The sequence below is a fragment of the Eptatretus burgeri genome, chromosome 10 (genome assembly GCF_056783735.1).
Source record: "Eptatretus burgeri isolate ZD-2024b chromosome 10, Ebu_testis_v1, whole genome shotgun sequence".
Taxonomy (NCBI): Eukaryota; Metazoa; Chordata; class Myxini; order Myxiniformes; family Myxinidae; genus Eptatretus; species Eptatretus burgeri.
Genome location: NC_140970.1, coordinates 15,848,902 through 15,872,908, shown reverse-complemented (window position 1 = coordinate 15,872,908; position 24,007 = coordinate 15,848,902). Strand labels below are relative to the sequence as shown.

Genomic DNA, 24,007 nt, shown 5'->3' with positions numbered 1-24,007 from the left:
TCTTCCTGTCAACCCACGAGCTATTAAGGGGTCTGACTGCACAAAGACGAACAAAATAACTGCCTGGGGATCACTGCATGTTGGGTGCCATTGCCTTGGAGGCATGTGGTTTTGCAGAAACGCAACTATATATATATATATATATATATATATATATATATATATATATATATATATATATATATATATATATATATATATATATATATATATATATATATATATATATATATATATATATATATATACACACACATATATATACACACATATATATACACATATATATAATTGACCCCAACCACACTCCTCGAGCCAAAGCTGCTGCGTAAAGCAACCCAAGAAGATCTACACAAGGTAAGTGTTAAGCACCGTTTTGAACCCTTCCCAGAGTTCCTCAACAACTATCAAGACGTTCACACATCGTACACACATGAATCCCAATGCTCCACACCCCCAGCTACCAGACCGGTTTCATCACTTATTGGTGAATAATCCGTGATAGCGTAGACAGAAATGCATACCAACGAGGCTCCCAAGCATGTACTATGTGCAAACTTCTAATTTACCTCACGTATTTATAATGATTACATTTGTTATTGTCCATTTTCATTAAATGTGTTCATTTTAAGAAGTTATATCCGTGTATTTTTTGTGGGGTTCGAGTATAAACCCCTTGTGCCATCCTGATGCAGCGCTCAACCGTTTCCCCCCACGCGCGCGCGCGCGCATTAACCGCCTCGGAGTCTCGGCTGTAGGCCTCTGAGGGAGAAGTTCGAACTTCCAGGGCTGGTGGTGTTAACCGCCCGTCACCATAATTTTAGGTCGGGGGATTAACCTTGGCCACCAGTGCCACATCAGTATCCAACTTTGCTGGTTCAAGCAATGAGCTGGAAGCAACAAGTCAGACGTTCACAATTGTCATATAACCAACATTGGATGTCATTACATGTCCACGAGTGAAAGTGTTCGACTTCATCCAAGTCCCAGGTGAAATGACCATTTGCTCGTTTTAAAAAAAAATTTCTACATTGTTAGAGAGGGATGGCTTGAGCAACGGAAAAACTGCAACGGACTTGACTAATGGGGGAAAACAATGCAACATTCTTGACCGACTAATGCAGAATTTTGTACGCAGAATGGCAAGTTCAGATTCCAGCGTAACCCAAGAGCTCTGGCTAATCTGAAGACAAACATATAGTGGTTGTGAGTGTTACAGAGACGGAGTTTTCCCTTCAGTGAAGTTTCTTTTCCAGGTGGAAAAGACTTTGCCGGCAATTTCATCGAAGCACAAATCAGTGTGCCATTGACAAGAACTTGGACAGGATAGCTGGAGGAGCAAAAAGTCTACATAATAAGAGCTGACGTTTCAAGGCTCACAAATCTGTCCTCGTCAACCCCCCTCGGGTCTGCCCGTCTCCATCACTCGCATGTTGTTTGAAGAATAATGGACAACATTTATAACTAGAGGGGGAGCACTCGGTAGAGTGCAAAACCTCCGCCGCCAATACTGCGAGGTCACTCAAGTGAACCTGATATCCTATTCATTCAATTTGACGTCAACAGTGCTCAGAGTTACAGTTTGCAACTTTCCCTTTAACAAACTCAATTCATTCGTCATAACTAGATTCCTTGAGACAGAAATTGATTTTACGTGGGTATATCCACCTGAAGTTCCAAAATCAGCCGCAATTATAATTTTGGCATGTTTTTTGTTGGAAATCACTTAAAACATGTAGAAATGCAAAAATAAAAAAAAAATTCAAATACTTTTTCAAAATGGCCGCCATAGCGGCCATATTGGATTTTGGACCTAGTCCAAAATGTAATGGCATGATCCTTGGACCATACCTAATCACCCCACCAAGTTTCGTTGAAATCCGTCGAGGAGTTTTTCCGTAATACTGTTCACAAACAAACAAACAAACAAACAGACAGGGGTGAAAACAGTAACCTCCATCCATCTTCGATGGGGCAGGTTAACTGGAGGGGGAGCACTCGGGAGAGTGCAAAACCTCCGCCGCCAATACTGCTGGGTCACTCAAGTGAACCTTATATCTTATTCATTAAATATGATGTCAACAGCGCTGACAGAGTTATAGTTCTTTTCTCCAACATTTTTTTTTTTTTTTTTTGGGGGGGGGGGGGGTTGGAAATCACTTAAAACATGTAGAAATGCAAAAAAAAAAATTATTTTCTCTAAATTTATTTTTTTTTGGGGGGGGGGGAGGGGGTGGAAATCACTTAAAACATGTGGAAATGCAAAAAAAAAACATTTTTTTCTCTAACAATATTTTTTTTGGGGGGGGACAAAGTCTAAAATCTAATGGCATGATCCTTGGACCATACCTAACCCCCTCCCCCACCAAGTTTCGTCGAAATCCGTCGAGGAGTTTTTCCGTAATACTGTTCACAAACAAACAATCAAACAAACAAACAAACAGAAAGGGGTGAAAACAGTAACCTCCAAGCTTCGATGGCGGAGGTTAATAAAGTTGAGTTTTGAAAACCATGTGATGGTAACTGAAGACGAAATGGATCCCACATCATTCTGCCGATGATCGGTGATGTGGTCAATGGATTGCACTTTACTGCAGTCATAATTAACGTAAGGAAACCGCATCACCCAGCCTGGTGGTTAGGGTGGTTGGCTTGGGACCTCAGGGTCCTGAGTTTGAGCCCCCATACACCATCAAATTAACACCAGGTGGGGTTGACTCAGCCTGTCATCCTTCCAAAGTAGGCAAAACGAGTATTAGCGTTCTGGGGTAATAACCATTCGGGGAAACCTGCGTCGGAGTGCTGACCCATCCAGGACTGCACTCTTCGCCAATGATGCCTCAATGCCTCAGTAGCCCAATGCGGCTTTACGGCACGAAGGGAATGGTACTATTAACCGCATCACCCACGTGCTGTTCAAACCTTTGAGGCAAGAAAACCCAGGTGGTATATTTTTTTTCAGATCTGCTACAAGTGCTTTGTTAGGAGGCGACATGCTGACCACAGATGTTTGCCATGAACCATACAAACAAGAAAAGCACACGTCAAGTGAAGTCATGAGAGAATGGCGGAAAGCCACAATCACCTCTCCCTCACTCTAAATTGGACACACATCTTCAATACAGGTCTTTACCTCCAAGCAGTGCAGCATATCAAGCACTACAGCTTCAGATAAAATTCAATCGGTGATGCTCAACAAGCTCAATGTGATTAAAATCTGAGCAACATGGTTGGTGCTTTGCATCACAAAGCCATTCATTAAATGGGGCGTTCCGATCCAATCAGAGCTACACGCAGAGGCAACGAGCAACTTATTGACTAACCAACCACCAATCATGGATAACGAAACAAAAGAACAATAAATCCCGTTTCCATTTCGTCTGTCATTTCACAGGGTCACGACTTGAGTGTTTCGGAAATAATAGCCACACAAGCCATCGATGAAGCAGATCAATAACCGTGTATACCCCGTGTTCCCCGCCCCATCCCTCTCCCTTCCACAGATCTCCTGTCTCTGTACCCATCTGTTTTGTCCTTCCCACTCCCACCCTCTTGTCTCATGGCCCCCTTGCTGTGCGTTGTGTGTTAGCTCTCATACGAGCCTCGACAAGGTATACAAAAAATATATATATATATATATATATATATATATATATATATATATATATATATATATATATATAAAAAAATAAACACATTGCATTGATGACCCTTCACTTACACAACACTGGTTGAATGCCGGTAAGACGGGGAGCAAGTATTTTTGTTTTTTTGGGGGATGGAGTGGGGGGGGGGTGAGCACGTGAGGGGGTGGAGCCAAAATTTACCACTTAGCTAAAATCAGCCCAAGTTTACAGATCACTAACAGACAACACAGCAATTTGGAGCTTATTGGTCACGCTGTAGTAAACACGTACAAGGACTCGGTGTGGAAGTCCAAATGGGTCACTGCAAAAAAAAAAAAAAAAAAAAAAAGTGAAGAAAGGTGAACATCTGATTTTGTTGAGAAAACAATTCAAGGGTGGAAGGACACGTGGTTTTGTCACAGATATTCCATGCAAGACTAAAAGGGATTTCCTCTGCCAAGTGAAGATTTTGGGTTGCCATATGTTGCTGTGATCCCAGACTTCAAATCCATGCATTGTGGATTTGATTTTTGTTAAATTATAAATCAATCAATGCCTTTGCTAATACAATGTAGAAGTGCTGTACACCAATGGCGCCTTATGCATTTGTCCTGCACTATATTGCATGCAGGGCTGACAGAATGCCCGAGGAGGTACGCACACTCACCGCTAAGCTGTCTTGCCTGCGTTCATTCCAGACACAGGTATAAACTGTTATTCCGGCGTTTAAATGTGCGTGTTGCCCCTCCGATGGACATTCAAACTGGACGTCCCATCTGCTAACAGTCAGTGGACGTTAAAGATCCAATGGTGTCAATCACGAAGAGTCGGCGAGTTGTTGCCGACAACGTGGCAAAATTCCAAATTCCCGCCCTAAGTACTGCTGGAAAGGTAATGAATGGCAAACTACGCGATAGACCTTCGCCAAGAAATTGCTTCAACAGTAGTGAACCTGCTTTCAGGGACAACACCAGAATACGAACAAACATATTGCACACACAAAGCTCTCCGATAAAACTTGGCCTGAGGTCATACCAACCGAGGTTTTCGTTCCTACAATCCAGGTGCTACCTGGATTTGCCTTTCTTTGGACAATGGCTGCAGCAACAGCATTCCAAGTAAATGTGCAATAAATGTGAAAAAACAGCAGTGTTTGCCTTTTTTTATTATTTTTATTTTTTGCAATTGCGGGTTCAGAAACAGCCTCTGGATATCAACATCGGCAAAGAAGCCTCGGTGTAGAGTTGTATGTATCATCACGACCCGACATTGGAACAGATACCCTTCCGGCAGACGAAGAAGGTAAAGGGGAAGAAGCTACACCTGTCAAATTAGAACTCCGACACGACATGGCACAATCAATGCGGATGTGCACGCAAAGCACAACCATTGGGAAAAATCAGGCAAATTAATTGGACCAACTTGGCCTGATGTGAAAATGTATCATCACCAGGGCACAAACTCTGCATTGATTGCATCTTCTGCATGTATTAAAAATTAAAATGACCAAAAGCAGGATGTTCTTTTCATTAATAACCAGGATGTCCTTTTCAACCAAAGGAACGAACACAAACGATTTTTATTCACCACACAATTTTCACCCTCCTCCCTGCATTCTATTTCACCCTCCCCCTCCCCCCCACCTCATGCTCATGTGCCATCAAGCTCTGGTGCAATCACTTTACACCATCAGGCCATCACAGATAGACAACGACTTCAAAAGTGTGAAAACAAAAAAAAACTCAATGTGAAAATGAGCGGTTTTGCTGCAATCAAACTTGGAAATGAAAATTCCTCCACCAAACTGGAGCGGCGTGTTAAATCCCTGAGCGAGTACACTTGTGCACGTCCATGCTTGGCAGCAATTTGGAAACATGTTGTAGATCTACACGGACATTCTGCAAGGTTCTTCAATTGTGCAAGTATGGAAAATCCATTTCCTGCTGCAGACACCTCCCTCCACCCCACCACCACCACCTACCCCAATTCTCCGAAATAAATGCAGCAAGAACTTTGTGTTGAATGCAGTCTTAATGCAGGTTAGAAGCAACCTTCATCCATTCCATGTAACCGACATTGTGTCAACAAAAGGAATTTGTACATTCTCTTAATCTATTTCAACACAGAAAGATTACAGGGATTTCTCTGATAACGGTTGGAGGTAATGACACAAATGGAACGTGATCTCGGGAAACTCTGCTCCAGCCAATCGGAGCCAAGATAGCGGTGACGGAATCAACCAAAGGGCGTTCGGAATCTGATTGACGTCACGGCCGCAGAACCAATCGGTGTCGCTTTTACTTGGACATGCTTATAAAAGGACATTGATCATCATTTCTGGTTTCCTTGCAGTGTATCACCTTGAGAAGAAAAGCCCAAAAAGCTTCGGTGTTATTTTATGATGTCGTGTTTGTTTTCATGTACTTCAATTATATACCATATTCAGCAGTCTCTGTATGAAGTTTCGCATTGATCTGTTGAACGGTTGTGGAGAAATTTTTTTTATTAAACGTTACTTTCAATGCAATAGACACCAAATAACATGACCAATGACGTAATAAATTTAATCCTCCACTCACATCAGATCGTAGATTAGATACGAAGTTTCAGATTTTCTGGAAAAGGATTTCCATTCAACCAATTATGGCTGGAACTCGAAGCAATGCATCACTGTTGCTGTAAAAAATTATCCACATGGGGGACTGATGGTTATTTTGAATCCCAAAATCTGAGGGATTAGGGGAGGGGAGGATGTGGCCCCATTTTCAGGAGAGATATGGTCATGTGGACCACAACTTAAGGTTAGGGCATGGTCACGATGCCGCAAGGCCAGTTTGGGCTGGATCCGGTTGTCGGTGTCAGAGAAGATCTCTGAATGAAATACCAATATTTTGGGTGAACCCCCCCCCCCACCTTTTACTTCCTTTAAATGGGTGGATCTGGATGGGGAGCACAACCCCATGAGAAAACTTCCTGTCTTGATACATTTTACCAAATTTGGTCTGTATCACTGAGGTAGTTGTGGAGATGTTTCAGTGAAAATGAGGAATCTGGGGAGGGGGCCTGTTGCTCCCCTTTCCATGGGAGATGCAACCGTGAGGAGCACAACTTAAAGTTTGGGAATGGTCCCGATGCCTCATGGCGAGTTTGGTCTGGCTCTGTCTGGCTGTTTGAGATTTTTGCATAAAATACCAATATTTGGGGCAAAACACCCATTTATAGGAAGAACAGCCAGATGGGGAACACAACCCTATGCTGTCCTGATGCATCGCACCAAATTTGGCCCATAAATTGGTGGGGTAGTTTGAGAGATGTTTTATTCAAATATAAATGGACGAATGGACGGAAGGATGTATGTACGGCCAGATACCGGGATCCACTCTTTGGAGAAATAATTTTAAAATGGTTGCACAACCAGTTATTTATACCGTCTGAAAAGTTCAACTCTTTGTTGATGCAGTCAACCAAGGCACAAGGCATGTTTTAACCAGATGCATGCACTGAGTTCAATACTTCAATTTAAAGCATTTCTTACTTGAAGTACTCAAAGCTGAAAATTAAAATGGACAAAAATAATTTTAAAAATTTTGGTGGAAAAAAACAAAAAACAAACTTCAAAGAAAACTGCAATCACCAAGCAAGACCCCAAACCATGAGTTGCAAAGTACATACCTTTCCCCCGGAAGCACAAAGGGATCCGTCGGGAGACACCGTCACAGTGTTCAGGTAACCAACATGGCCAATGTGGTTTGTCTTGAGCTTGCAGTTGGTTAGATTCCATACCTGGGTAAGGAACCACAAAAAAATGGCCCATTCCAGAGCCAGGTTAAAGCTTGCCCTACCAACCTGGACGTTAATCACAGATATCACTTAATGCAGAACGGGACTGTCTACCAATTGCATTGTGAACAGGGAAAATGGGAGGATGAGAAAAAGACAAAGACAGAAAAAGAAAGCGAAAGAGCGACAGAGACGAGTAGAGTGTGTAATATGAGGGAGAATGTGTATTCATGTGGACAGAAGGGAAAAAAAGAGGTTGGGAGGTTATTTTTGCAGAGTTAAAAATATTTCGTTTATAAAGATGAAAATTTTTGCTCATCCTCATTTGTTCAGGCTCATTTCATGACACTTCATTATGTGAACAGCAAAAAGAAATAATCATGGGACAAGCACATTGTTAAAAACAACGCTGGAATCCTTAATTGCATATGACAGCTCCAACATCACTGCAAAGAAAGAGTTTTTATGAAATACGTGTAAAACGAGCAAAGCACAAGACCAAACCTTCACAAGCTTGTCCCACCCACACGACACGATGATGGGGTTACTGTTGTTGGGTGAGAAACGAACACATGATGCCCACTCTGTGTGACCATCCTCCTGGGGAGAAAAAAGAAAGAAGAAACAAAACAAACAAAAAAAGCATTGGTTGTCGATGTGAGAAGCAAATGACCTCAGATGGGTAAAAAATATCAAATCCAACGTGTGTGTGTGTGTGTGTGTGTGTGTGTGTGTATGTGTGTGTGTGTGTGTGTGTGTGTGTGTGTGTGTGTGTGTGTGTGTGTGTGTGTGTGTGTGTGTGTGTGTGTGTGTGTGTGTGTGTGTGTGTGTGTGTGTGTGTGTGTGTGTGTGTGTGTGTGTGTGTGTGTGTGTGTGTGTGTGTGTGTGTGTGTGTGTGTGTGTATGTATATATATATATATATATATATATATATATATATATATATATATATATATATATATATATATATATATATATATATATATATATTATATAAAAAAACAATTGTGCTGAACACCGAAGGCTTTGCCAAGACCCTCATAATTGCAGGATTATCATCCTGAACACACAATTGTGAGTTTCTGTTTGGTGATCGTAATCATCGGATCCTTGCAAAGACAATTACAACCCTCATCATAAGAACCGGTGCATCTGATGGTATAAGGACAATAAATGACAGTATAAATATAAATAAATTATACACGAAAGGAAATGTGGAGAAATGAGAAAAGGTAAAACTTTTTAGGGAGTGCCATGATATATTTCAGGATTCCAAGAAAAGCATATTTAGTGAAAATGCTTTGGGAACTTAATTGCAATATGCATTGATATTATATAATATAAATATGTCAAAATATATTTTATTTTAAACAAGAAGGGGACTTGGGAGAGCGCATACCTCCACCACGTAATTCCTGATCCATGAGAACATATTGGGCTCAATACATTGTTGAAATATCTTGCTACACAGAACTATATCGTTTTTGGCTCGATCTCTCAATGGTGAAGAATCACTTTAAAAATTAAATAACTATCGTATCCAGATCCAGATTCGGATATTCACCAAAATCGATTCAATTTGTCATGGTCACACACCCAACCTGTCCACCAAGTTTCATCCGAATCCGTTTACAACTTTTTGATATATCCTGTACACAATGACAGACAGACAGGGAGGCTAGTTTGATGCTTTACTGAAGTCCAACTTACCTGAGATTCATCAGGTGACAACTTGCACGCATGCACCCGATTGGAACATGTGCAAGATGTGTCACCTGCTCTTTAATCAAAGTCAACACCATAATGTCAAATCGCTTCAATTCAAGAACATGAGGGTTGATAGGTTAGCTCAGTGGTAGTATAATTATCACTTTTATGCTGTGTCGTCTGGGTTTGCTTCCCAACCCAAACATAAACAGTCTCTCAAATGATGAACATTGTATCCAACCTCACCCTTTACTCCTCTGCCAAGATTGCACCGCAGGAAGGGTGTTGCAATAATTGTTAGGTAGTCCGTTGGGCAGCCTTTCACCTCGCATTCACTGGTGGATATATCCCACATTGTGTTTGTCAAAGACAGATCATCGGGTGCCATTTGGCATGGGGAGGCACATAATCTGTCAACAAAAAACGTTAATTGATGGAGTCTTCCCTGGTCATGCTGGCTTGGATGAGTCAATAATGCTATCACGTTATTCAATCGAAACCCTGTGGTGGGCTGTTGTGAGCAGCAGTATCTGTTTTGTGTAGTCAGCACAATATATATGTACAGAGAAGGTACGATTGGAATTTAAAACTGTGGATATCATTGGTTTGATATTTGCACGATATGCCATCCTTGCAGGGGTAAATAAGCCTGAAATCTGGATAGGTGGCTCCGTTTGATGTTTAACCAATGGTGACGATAAAATCTGTCTTTTGACACAAGTGGCCGGGACGATGGCTCCAGGTCTGAGGTGAATGTTTGGTGTGTGTGTACGTGTACAGATGTGCAGGACTTCCGTTCAACGAAGATTGGGGGAGCGCTCATGCTCCACACATGTTGATTTCTCTGCCGAATCGTACACGTCTTCTGGTTTCTTGGTTTACATTAGCTAGAACAATCGTCTGAGTGGCAGACAGACTGTTGTTCTTTGCGAATTATGTGTTTTTTTTCCGTGTAAGAATCCGTGGATGATGCTCACCATTCCAGCCAGGAGGTACGATTGGAATTTAAACAACTGTGGTCATCATTGGTTCGATATTTATACGGTATGCCGTCCCGACGAGGGTAAATGAGCCTTAAATCCAGATAGGTTACTCAGTTTGTTTAACCAATGGTGACCATAAGATCTGTCTTTTAAGACGAGTGGCCGGGCCGATGCCTCCACATTGGAAGCAACGCTTTGGTGTGTGAACGCGCAGGACTTGCGCCCATTGGAGATTGGGGGAGCATTCTTTACACATGCAAATTTTATAATACTAGTACGTGCAAAAAAAATAAATAAATAAAAAAAAATAAAAAAAAAAAACTTTCAAACCGCAAGCCAGAAACAACAACCACACAGGCCATTCCTTCGCTCTCTCATGGCCGTACGCGCAACCTCCCCCCCCCCTAATTTTTTTTTTTTTAACTTTCAAACCACGAGCCAGAAAACCACACAGGCCGTTCCTTCGCTCTCGTAAACGACGACTGGATTGGGGCATTGTGTTTATCTATAAATGCGCATAAGAAATCGAGAAATTATTAGAATACAGTCAGTCATCACTATCCGGAAGTGGTGCGTGCCCGTACGGAATGTTCACATGCATTCCACGAATTATCGCTTTCATTGAAGTAACAACTGCTGTGATACTTACACACACAGAGTTAATTAAAATCCAAAGTAAAATCAAGTTTACCTCTCTATCTTTGCTTGCCATGACATTCGCTGCCATTGACCATTGCCACTCCTACGCCACGGTAACTCAGGCACCGATCCCCATCGTAACCGGCATGTGACATCGTCGGCCGGCCGCGCACCGGCCTACGCAGCAATGTGTCCTTTCATTGGTTGGTAAATAAATGGCCATAACTTGGGAAGCACTTGTCCGATTAATATCAAACCTTGAAAAGGCACATACTCAGGGCCCCAGCAATATACCTGGCAAGTTTCAATTAGATCGGACCAGTGGTTGTCGAGAAACAGCACACACACACACACACACACACACACACACACACACACACACACACACACACACACACACACACACACACACACACACACACACACACACACACACACACACACACACACACACACACACACACACACACACACACACAATTATATATATAATCTCAACAGAAGAAAGCTTCTGTGCACCATAAAAAACAAAAATTTACACAAAATGATACCGACGTCTACCTCAGCAAGATCATGGTGAGCCAACATGTGCCATGACAGGTTCCTCAGTTTACCAATGGATATCTGGAATTTGCATGTACATATTGTGCACTGCACATGTACCGAGTCACACGACAGTGCTGCTGAGCAAATTGCAACAGCATGATTGAGTGAACCATCCCAGGTGTGAAAAACATTTTTATTGACGTCTAAAGTCATAAACGCAATGTTACACCTTTCTGAAAAGGAATGTCTAAGCGCGATTAGCATGCACGAGACATGAATGCCACAAGACATTGTCGATATGCGTTTTGGTGTTCATCTGAACAGCATAATGAGTCAGGAGACGTTACCAACAAACTGGCAACATCAGAGACCATCCACGTTCTGCATGACCATGTGTGACGTCACGTTGGCAAGATAAACACATCGGTTGGTGCACCTCAAGAACCGTTTCCAGAAAGCAAGTTTGACAGCTCACAGCATCCCTGGCTTGCGACCAATCAGTGCCAGAGCCATCAGGAATCGGTTACGCGAGCACAACATCCGATATTGTTTCCACGTCGCCATGAGTGCCTAGCATGGTGAAGGCAACATCTGAAGTTCAGGAGACAAGATTTGGCTGGTATCCTCTTTACAGACGAGTTGATGTTCCACCTTGTTCTTTGCAGTTGAGGTTGTCAATAGTGATGGCTGTTGTCATGTTTATCGACGGGAAGGGAAGCGTTACGTTGAATCGTGTTGTGCAACGTTCAGCGGTGGAATCGTGCTTGACATGCAGTGATGCCTCCACATACTAAGAACTCAGATGGAGGTCATTCATGGCAATTTGACAGGCATTCATTCGGTAGCATGATAAAGTTCTCAAACCTCACGTTCCTGCAGGTTCATGGGCGTCACATCACACTTCAACAGGATCATGCAGTACCCTCACAGTGCACGAGTGGTCACCAACTTCATCGCACAACAGAACATTCCCACACTTTCCTGATCTTCCTCCCAGAGAACATGTGTGGGATGAAACAGAACAACAATTGCACAGTCCTCAAAAGCCAACCAGCGACATTGGCCAACTGCGACATGCCAGGGTACAGATCAAGAACAACATCCCTCAAACTTTCTTCAACAATCTTGTGTTCTCAATGAGGTTCCGTTGCTAAGCGTGCGTCAACGCAAACGGTCACACAAGATACCAGGTTGGAAACAGACTTGACTGTACCCATCTTTGAGCCTCTTGAGTCATGTCTTGCACACATGTTGACATTCTCATGATTTCATGTTTATCAAACACTAAATATTGAGATGACCAAACAATGTGACGAGTTAGTTTTCATTTCTCATTGGTATAAATGATGCACAGAAACTTTTACGCATGCACACTGCAAAAGTATGGAGGGATGTTACTCCAAAAAGTATATAAACAAGGTAGGGATGGTCACAAGAAATGATCATGTGAAACCATGCCTACATCTTTCTTTGACTAATGGTTGCCCACAGAAGAGTGAGTGTGTGCATGAAAGTTGCTGCTGTTGGCTGCTATCTCTACATGTGGGGGGGGGGGGAGTGGGGAGGGTTCAGGAGATGGAAGGTAGACAGCAGGTCTCACTATCCACATCATGTGGTGTGGTGTGGGTGCACGCACTACCTAATGATCCTATAAAGCATGAACATCGAAAATAAAGCATTGCAACCAGATTTACTACTGAGGTACAAAAATAAAAATAGAAAGAAGACATTACTAATTGAGGTGTCAGTACCCAGTGATTTTGGCCTAAACATCACAGAAAAATCAAGAAAATGACCAAATACTAAGATCTCAAAAATGAAGTGAAAATATCCTGGAAGCTGAAAAGCACCAAAATTGTACTCGTGATCAATGGAGCAATGGGAATGATTAGAAAAACAACGAAAAAAAGAACCTCACAGAGATCTTAAAAAAAACATCCCGAGGAATATTGTTACGAATCTGGCAGCCATGTGCACACAACAGACAGATCCTATAGATCAGTTATATCGGTAAGTACGTGTTTCCAGTTAGTGTCCCGTCCCCATTCTAATGGGAATTAATTGTACGTGTGCTGTGGAGTTATTTTAAAGTTAGGATTTTTACATCACTTACAACAACAACAACGTCCATCTTCGCTTTCACAACTCTGCTTTCAGCATTGTCTGCGCTCTTTGTTCGCCAGCGAGAAAGCACGTGCGTGGGCGGAGTCCAACATGGGCATGGCGCCCCTCTTTGGCCAATCGGCAAGGAGCGGGCGTCTCACCCGCCCCATCCCACACTCAAGACCATCGTCATTACGCATGTGGCCGGAGGTGAGGAGGTCGACGGAGCTACAAACGCTTCTGATCGGGACTCCACCCAGAAGGGTGAGAGTTGCCCCACCGACCATGGGCCTGTCCAATGGAAGATGGACAGGGAATCGCACGATGGGTCCGACCAATCAGGAGGCGAGTGGCCAGGAGAAGAAGCCCCTCCCTCCTGAAAAGGAAGAGTGTGGTGGTCGGGCGAGCGAAAAGTTTGCGTCCCAGGTGTCTCAAAGCGCGTCTGTCTGGGTCTGCGGTGGACTGCATCCCACGCATCGGAGGTATCTCGTCTGGCACGTTGCAGCGAGCGGTCGACCATTTCATTGGGGGAGATCATCTCGCCTTGCCTCCTCTGGTTCGTGCTTTTGGTGACCGGAGCTCCGGGAAGGGGTGGACGATCAGCCGCGCACTCGCGCCAGGTAGCCAGCTGTTCTGACTCCCAGCTAAACTATCCTCCTCGGCTGGAGAGCCGAATAAAGACCCGGCGGGTCCATTTTCTTTTTGGGCGTGCGTGTCTGTGTGGGGGCCCGTCTTGTCTTAGTAGAATTGTTAAATGCTTTTTGTTGTATATTATTTGCCTTGCATATTCGGATAACTCTTCCCTTACGTGCTCCCCTCGTCACCGGACTATTGTTAATAAATTCCCCTCTTGCTAAATGTCGCAGCTCGTCCTTGTCCTTTCTATCATTCATTTGCTGCGCTGCGAACGGGAATTAGGAAGGCTGTTGCCGTAGTTGTACATTTGGACCAACGTGCCTCGGTAACCATGCGCTCGGGTTACGCACGGTAACGGCTCCTTCCGCTCGAGGCCTGCCGAGGGTGTGAATTTCCCAGTAGCTTTGCCGCGTGGATACTAAGGTATATTGAAGTTGGCAATTAACCCTACTCCACGCGGTTGAATTATTGGCGATTCATGTTACTGTAAGGGACCCGTACTTTCGGATTTATCTGAAAGGTACGACCTAAATTCCAGGTGTTCGGTGGAGCCGACTCTACTGCTCCATCTCACAGTCGTGCTCGCCACCGAGACCCAGCCCCACAACAATAATACCACAAATCAACGACAGTTGGAAGCTGTCCGGGGATTGGTGACTATCCTCAAAAGAGCCCTGGGAACAAAACTTCACAAAATGGTCCATGAATCACGATCCTAGAGTGAAACGAAGGTGGATACTTTGAGACCTGGGAAAACTACGGTCCACCTTCTGAAACCCAAATATGGCGATAACTACTATCTGTCTCTGTCGCCAACTATTATTCATCAAAAATGTAGGCATGGTTTCACATGATCATTTCTTGTTAGGGTTATTGATGTTGATGTCACAGTAATTTATGGTTCTCAAGTGTTTTGCCAAGAGTATGTGACAAGAGCACCTTTATTACCTCTGCTACCGAAGGTGAAGGTGGTTATGTTTTCACCTCTGTCTGTCTGTGTGCAGGATATCTCAAAAAGTTGTGGACAGGTTGGCTATGTGACATGGACAAACTGATTAGATTTTGGTGAAGATCCAGATCCGAGAATTTGAGTGATTTTTCACCATTGAGAGATAGGGCCAAAACGATATAGTACTGAACAGCATATAATTTCAAAAATGTCTTGGGCTCGATATATGTTCTCATGGATCAGGCATTATGTGGTGGGATGTACGCGCTCTACCAAGTGCCCTTCTGTTCTACTACTGATTTACAAATGTTGTTGGATAAACTTTACAGACATGTTCACATGGTAAAGGTGATGTACATATTTTAGACTACCTAATATTCTAAAGAGTACATACTTTATAGAAGTGTGCATGCATGGGTGAAACTGCAGAACTTTTGAAAAAAGAAAAACGGCTCTATTCCAGGGAGGTCAGGGGCATGCCTCCAGAAATTTTTGAAAAAATTGAAGTCAAAATATGCATTTGGGGGGGGGGGATACTGTCCAAATTGAGACAAAAAGAAACAAACAAAAAAAAATACAATGCAAATGAAATTGATATTTTGGGAATCATTTTTATTTCACCTGAACATCCATTGCTGGGAAGATTTTTTTTCAGTTTGTTGATAGGCACACAGCATTTCATCATAAAATAAAATATTGAATACCACATACCTTACAGTACTTTTAATACAAGTGTTTTATAAAGGTGGTGTGTGTGTGTGTCAACCGTCATGTAATGGAGTGGTTTACCAGAATCACCCTCACTCGTGGTGCAAAACCACGTGTTCACTCAAGCCGTGGGGAGACCAGGGTGTACACAAATAATTAAAAGGTCACATGGTCGGGCAGGCCAGAGTGGTTTAAACGAAAATCTTAAAAAAAATTATTGAACCACTTCATCAAGCGACGTGAAACTTCACAATTACGATCCAGTCATGGGGAATGCGTGTTTTAAATTTCAACCTGATCGGACACATGGTCTGGCAGCCAGAATTACTGAATATTTTGAATCTGGGTTCAGTAATTTAAATCAAACTTGGTACATGTATAATGATGTAATAATGTAGGTGGAGGCATATCTGGCGACGTCACAATGTTGAAGAATGCCGTTCTAATTTCAGAAAGTTTATGTTGTGTTGAGCCAATGGAGTGTCCAGTCCATCCCGACAGAAGAAATCTACCGACTTGATACATATTTACAGATTTGGGCCCTTTTTGCGGTAAAGAGATACACTCTCAGTTGAAGACTAGTTATTTAGTCGTACAATATATTGTTTAATTAAGTGTCTAGAGTCGATGTAAACAGGTAAGTGCTATGAGTGTACAGTTAGATATCCGATACACGTTTTCTGCTTCCATTTACGACACCACACAGCGCATAGAACAGCAGTCATCTACTCGCTGCCTTAAGCACAGCAGCCTTGCCTTCCATCCCAAACCTCTTAAGTCAGCTCTCGAAACCACCTCAAACTGGGTTTGTGCACTCAGTCCGCACCAGGTGGCACATCCAACACAATTAGTGGTGACATCCTGCTAAAATCCTTTCCCAGTAACGTCAACGTTCCATGCCATGACTCACAGAAAACCAATTGGGATATGCCGCAAGGATCAGCGGCCAACAGGGCTTGAACTCAGGACCCAAGGATCCCAAGCCACCACCCGAACCAACAAGCCAACACCAGGTCAAATGAGGCAGTTTGGAAGAATAAAGACATCAGCAACAGCAATAGATGCCAAGGCTTTTCTTACAAAATTGGATGCAAGCTTTCTGGTCCATCGTTATAAGTACCCACTTTTCCACTCTTCTTGGAGGCAGAAAATGCTTGGTGACTTTCAGGCAGACAGGAGATTGCCAAACAAAAATGACAGGCCAAATAAAATGTAAAAACATGACAAGCAAGAACGGCAGAGCAGGATTTTGAAGAACAGTTGGAGAATCTACTCTGAGTGTGGGAGGTTGGTGGTTCAAACTACGGCTGGGTCAAACCAGACTGTAAAAATGGTATATGCTGCTTCCTTGCTTGAACATGCTTGCATTTTATATGCATGCAACATGCTTGCATGCTTCCTTGTTTGCATTTTATAGATTAAGAACATGGACAATCTCCAGAGGGAGGTGGAAAATCCTCCTGAGGAAATTCCAAGCCGAGTGCGGTGAGAAAAGCAGCGCCATTGTTGTGGCATCGCTGGTAGCCAAAGTACCCCAGAAAATGCAAAAAAAAAAAAAAGTGTAACCTTTAGTGCGCCACACCAACACCCCCAACGTGGATTGTATATATGTTTCATTATAACATATAAATAAAAATAACGTACCTGAATAGTGTACTTGCACACACCCAGGGTGTTCCACAACTTGATAGTCTTATCTCGCGCACCGGACACAATCTGCCGGTTGTCAGCAGAAAAGGCCACGCTCAGAACATCCTTTGTGTGCCCAACAAAGTGCCGTGTAGTCGTTCCCCTGCAAGAATGCAGCCCACCTTTACAAAAGCACAATGGTCATCAGCAACCATAACTGAATGAGATCTGATCTTCCATTATGGGTACACCATTCGATATTGTGTTTGTGGGGAAAATGGAGGAATTTCATAGCAAAGGTAGGATTGTATAGTGCAGGATGGTCCATGGACAAGGAGTGAGTGCCCAACAAAGTGCCATGTAGTCGTTCCCCTGCAAGAATGCAGCCCACCTTTACACAAGCACAATGGTCATTAGCAACCACCAGTACGTGCCTGTAAAAATAAATAAATAAATAAATAAATAATAATAAACAAATAAACCACACAGGCCGTTTCTTCGCTCTCGCGTGCCCGTACATGCGTGACCCGGAAGTTCGATATTATTCACAGTTACGATTATTCGCAATTTAGTTTTAATACCCAATTATTCAATTAGCGCCAACGTATTTTACCTTTTCGCAATGTCGTGGCAAGGAAAAACAAAAAGAGAAGAGAAGAGAGAAAAAAAATTTACTTCCTGTTTCGGAGCATACCAGCACTCTGATCTTACCGAAATTTATACACCGTCTAATATGAAAACGATCATAACCTGGGCAATTGTGTTTATCTATAAATGCGCATAAGAAATCGAGAAATTATTAGAATACACGAAGTCATCACTCTCCGGAAGCCCGTACGTTGTAACCCGTAATGGGGAACGCGGCTGAGCTTACCTTCCCCATCGGCCACGCCCACGCAACAACGTGTCTTGCCATTGGTTTGGTAAATAAATGGCCATAACTTGGGAAGCACTTGTCCGATTAATATCAAAGCTTGAAAAGGCACATCCTCAGGTCCCCAGCAATATACCTGGCAAGTTTCAATTAGATCGGACCAGAGGTTGTCGAGAAACAGCGGTCACACACACACACACACACACACACACACACGCGGTCACACACACACACACACACACACACACACACACACACACACACACACGCGGTCACACACACACACACACACACACACACACACACACACACACACACACGCACACGCACACGCACGCGCGCACACGCACACTGCTGGAATTATAGATAGATAACTGAATGAGATCTGATCTTCCATTATGGGTGCACCATTCAATATTGTGTTTGTGGGGAAAATGGAGGAATTTCATAGCAAAGGTAGGATTGTATAGTGCAGGATGGTCCATGGACAAGGAGGAGACATCTCAATGTAAATTAAGTAGGGAAACTGTCAGCTTAAGATTGTTACCTGTCAGTGCTGTGTTAACGAGGTGAGGTTGAAGGCCAATTTCTCCCAGTATGTTCACCCCACAACCCCCCCCCCCCTCCGGTGACCTTTTCCTACGTTCTTGGATTTACAAGCAAGCAATAAAAGAATACGTTCTTGTAACAAGCCGAACATTTCCGTGCAGGCAGAAACCCTGCCTTCCCGGCTTGTTCCGGCAAGTCACACCCCTGGGGCTTATGATTGGTCGGTGGACGTGGGCGAGGTATGCAGTTAAGACAGGGTCTCATTTTTGCTCTCCTCTCAGCACGACGAAAGAGCAGCACGATTCTCCTTCGTGCTGTGTGAATTTGCCCGCGTGCGGGAACAAGGCGCTAGCTGTTATCTGTTCGGGTGAATCGCGAAGTTTGTATGCTTTATGTGAGAGAGTGTGAGAGTGATAGAAAGCGCGTCTCAGCGATATCCCGTTCTACGATCGAGGGAGAAGGCGGGCCGCTGTGAGCAGACCCGATGTGAACTTGGAGCTAATAGAGAGGAGTGGTGTGGCAGTCTCAAATGGGAGAAGAACCCGTACGAACGTTTGCGAGCCCTCAATGAAGGAGAATCATCCACGCGAATTACCACACACGGTTCCTGCCCAGAGAGGTACTTGGCACCATTTTGTGAGCGTCCCGCACGCTGGCTACGTGGTTCGAGCGCCAGGCTCCTAAAACATCATCTCTGGATGTACAGCTAAATGCCAGAATAAAGAGGTGTCTTTATTTTATCTTTCCCCTTGTCCGTTTCTGTAACTGTGTGGAGTGTCTCAAATTTAGGCTTCAATTACTGCACGCTTTGATTTATTCCCATTATAAATATTTGTTATATATATATATATATATATATATATATATATATATATATATATATATATATATATATATATATATATATATATATATATATATATATATATATATATTACTAAAACTCTCATCTTGTATGTATGTATGTATGTATGTATGTATGTTCCCGAAATACAGCCAAAACGGTACATGATAGAACAAAAACTTTCACCCCACATTACTCACCATTTACCTGCGGTGTGCAGTATCGTTTCGTTCTAATCGGGCAACGAAAAAATTATTTAAAAATCAATTCCCGATTCAGTCAAGTACTCTTCGGGAGAATTTGATCAATGCAAACAACCTCAGCGGTATAGTACGCTGAAGCTATCTCTTTTTTTTTCTTGAAATGATTTTTTTCTTCCATAAACCACTGTCACAACGGGAACCCAACGGGTTCACGGGTCATCTAGTATTCATTAAACCTTCATTTATAAGATCGATTGTGCTTGTCTATTGGTTGTGGGTTTGAGTATAAACCCTCGTACTTCCATCCTGGTGAACGCCTCTGGTACGTGCTTCGCCGCCTCTCATCTCACGTGCGCAATAATCTCCAACGATTTTGGCTGTTCGTGTCCAAGGGAAACTGCTTGGCTAACCGTCTAGGTCAGTGTTAACCATCCCACCACGACAACTGGGCCAGGAAGGATAATTAACCTAACCAGTGTGGACACGACAATATTCTTTACAGGCTCACGAGCATTTACAAACCAAAAACAAGAAGATGGTCTCCACGAGACTTGATCGATACAATGCATGGAATAAAACTACTAATCGAGCTATACTCGCTTACTGACAATGCCCTCCACAATACACACCCCAAAACTGTGCAGAACGAAAAGGGACCTCAAATCAGAAAGCCAAACGCTAAAATGGGATACAATATTTCAGCAATAAGCATTGCAGGCATAAGAATGGCTCAGGAATAAAATACTACTAATAATAATAATAATAATAATAATACTGAAAATGAGGAAACCTCTGAGCAATTTTTCCAGCATGCATGCCTTGTCATGCCCCGTCACCTCTGCCTCCTGCCATTCTGGGTGGCATGCATTCTGCTAGAAACCCTTTGCTTGTTTCACTCCCCAAGTCCAAACTCGATGCTCATGTCCATTTCACATCCCTCTTTTCTCCTCTGTAGAAATGTTCTCCCCCCCCCCCCCCCCATGTCCACTGTCTTTGTCTGTTGATCCATGTCATTCAGCTCTTCCACGAACCTCTAAATCGATGAAGGAAATTGAAGCTTCATAAAACAAATGTAACAATGATGGATAGGGAAGTAATGATTGAGATGATGGCATGACGGTTAGAGCGTCCACTCTGTGTCCGGGAGGTAGGAAGGTTGAACCGCAGCTGAGTCGTTCGAAAGATTTTAAAAATAGTATGTGTTATGTCCTTGATGCTCAACATTTAGAGGATAGGGCACAGACAACGCTGAGGGCTGACATCCATTGGGAGGAGGAAGCATTTTTGTCAAATCATTTGCTATTGCGGAGGATGTCAAGGCATTCCGATGGGCCAACTGTGGCTGTTTCTCACAAGGTGAGGGGAAACAGACTCAAGGTGTGCTGCTTCTCGATAACACCTCGAGATACAGCCTAACTTCTGGTGGCTACCAACTGTGGGTATGAACTTCTGGCAACTCACCTTACTCACCAGATCTAGATTCGTCAAAATTGTATTTGTTCCCTCACCTGAAAAAAATCTCTGCGGGGGAACAAATATGACAATGACAATGCTCTGACGGGGGCTGTGGAGGACTTCCTCGAGGAGTGTGACAAGTTCTACAGAATGGGCAAAACCAAGCTAAAGGACCGACGGATGAAGTGCCATGCCAGGAAAGATCGTGTTGAGAAAGAGAACTAAAAGTGATTGTATCGTTTTCCTTGTTGGGCCATAAGCAATCTCATCACCCCTTGTATGGCCCTCGTGTCCAATCAAATACAATTCCATGCCATAACCTGACCTTGAAGGGTATACATCACTTGTCCCAATTTAAAATACGATAACACCAATTGTTCATCTGTAGGATGATAATAGTAAATGAGAGTTGAAAAACTGAAAAATGTAACAAGTTGTTTTATAAATGCATTTCAACAATGAAAGTCTTTTACTTTTACAATCGATGCATATAATGTAAGGAATGTCACACAGTGCAATCAAATGGTGAAAGTTTTACACTTCACTAAATGTCAATGTCTGAAGTGTAAATAAATAAATAAATTGGGGGGGGGGACCGTTTGAACAGGTTCAAAGTAGAACGGAACGTAAACTCAATTTTCATGTCTTTTGTGACTACAACTGACCGATGTGAAAAGTTAGTGCAAGTTTGCAATTTTTTTCAATCACTCCATGACATTTTGAACGTGTGTCAGCAGCCACAACTTACAAGGTCAAATCCCACAGTCGCAACGTGGTGTCCCAGGATCCAGAGAGTGCAAACTGCCCATCTGACGAGATGACTACATCACTCACAAAGTGTCCGTGCCCATGCAGTGAACGTTGTTGAATGCCATAGTTTGTCTCATCACGCGTTAGCTTCCACATGATGAGCGTTTTGTCTGCATGGAAGGACAAGCACTTGAAGATTAGTTTGTTGAGTCAAAAAAAATGTGAAATAAAATACACCAATGCATAGTTCCTTACAAAATACAATGGATCCCACAGGGATTGTCCACCCCCCATTTCAGATAACCTACTTGATGCATTTAACTTTGTCAACACCCTGAAAAGTCACCACCACCTGTTAAACGTTACCAACAGCTATGAAATATAGTCAACTCATAATATCGGTAACTTCATGACCACGTTTCAGAAAACTGCTTGCCTGTTACAACTACAATCAAAGCGTCTGTCAGGCAAAGTTGTGCCATTTGTTTTGATAAAAGACTAAGGGAATGCCTCATGATCGATACCACAGTTGTGTTACACAAAATCGTTTTTGTACCCAAATGGGATCACGTCACCGATTCAGCATCGAGAATGGGGTTTTCGCAAGGCAGAAATTGACCCGTTAGTTACGATACATCGTACATGCATCGCAGTATGTACGGTGTCTTGTGTGTTCCTCTCACGAAAGACCACCTTGGGTACGGCACTTAGGGTGCTCTCTCAACACGTGATCGACCGCAATTGGCAATTGCATGGCGTGGCACTCGGCAGAGCACGTACCTCTGCCAGGATGAACAGTTTACATTTTGTATCTCACTGATAGGCCGGATCTGGATCCAGACCTGAAACAAAAATCGAATCGGCTTGTTCTTGTCAACTACCCATCCACAACTTATTGATGCATCACATTACATATTATATTGTTTTTGGCCCCATCTCTCAAATGGTGAAGGATCACTAAGAATTTTATTTTTGCAATTCTTGTATCTGCATCCAGATCTTTCCCAAAATCTAATCAACTTGTCCTCATCACACCCAACCTGTCCACCAAGGTTTCATCCGAATCCGTCCACAACTTTTTTTAGATCTCGTGTTCACAGACAAACACATAAGGGTGAAAACATAAGCTCCGCTGACCTTCGGTGGTGCAGTTAAATACAAATGTTGTCAACAAGCAAGTCTCAGTACAAACCACAACATTCAATCATTTTGCATATACGGCACGGTATACTGAAGCTAATGGGGGTTTTTTGTATTTCAAAAGGATCATTAATTTTAACATCATCATCAATATAAATTAAATACACATTTTCTTATTAAAGTCGATACAGTAGGTGCAACGAGGAATGCCTTCCCAGCATGGGTTTAATTCAAAGACAGCATGTTCATGTCTACCTATGAGCCTCAATGTCCAGTGAGGATGTAAGATTAAATGAAACGTGAAAAAAAAAGAAAGGATTTTATCCCACACATCGTCTTTGTTGCTGCTGCCGTGTCCATACATGCGTAAATAAAATGTTCTTTGCTCCTGTCATGTCCCTCTAAAGTAGGCATGGGGAAGCTCCGGCTTTCAGGCCGATTCCGGCGCACGTGGTGATATTGTCTGTAGCCATTATGTATGATGGACTGGCAGGATAGCATGGAGGTCGCCTCAGCTGTTTAGCCTGCATTCAAATCTCGACGCAGCTATAAACCGTCATCCTGGTGTTTCATCGGTTGTGTGCACAGTCCATCGGATGGACGTTAAACTGGGTGTGCCATTTACTAGCATCAATTGGTGGATGTTAAAGATCCCACGGTGTCCTTCGTGAAGAGAAGGTGACCCATCACAGGCACCCTCAAGAAATGACAAATTCCTGCTACTTGCATGGGAGTGGCAACCCGTCCTAGTCGTTACCCAAAGGTCCAGCCAATGAAACTGCCGAAGGAGGAGGAGAAGGAGGAGGAGAAGGAGGAGAAGGAGGAGGAGGAGGAGGAGGAGGAGGAGGAGGAGGAGGAGGAGGAGGAGGAGGAGGAGGAGGAGGA

The 24,007-nt window shown here is 43.1% G+C and overlaps 1 protein-coding gene across 1 annotated transcript in view; it reads right to left on the bottom strand.

The window, feature by feature from the left end:
* RACK1 (receptor for activated C kinase 1) overlaps positions 1–24,007 on the bottom strand; it is a 35,863-nt gene that overhangs the window by 5,510 nt on the left and 6,346 nt on the right. Inside the window, exons 2-5 of the mRNA XM_085897131.1 lie at positions 21,981–22,152; positions 17,323–17,470; positions 7,911–8,006; positions 7,299–7,409 (exon numbers count right to left, since the gene is read on the bottom strand). Of these exons, the coding sequence (XP_085753257.1) occupies positions 7,299–7,409; positions 7,911–8,006; positions 17,323–17,470; positions 21,981–22,152 (527 nt within the window). The remainder of the gene's footprint in view (positions 1–7,298; positions 7,410–7,910; positions 8,007–17,322; positions 17,471–21,980; positions 22,153–24,007) is intronic.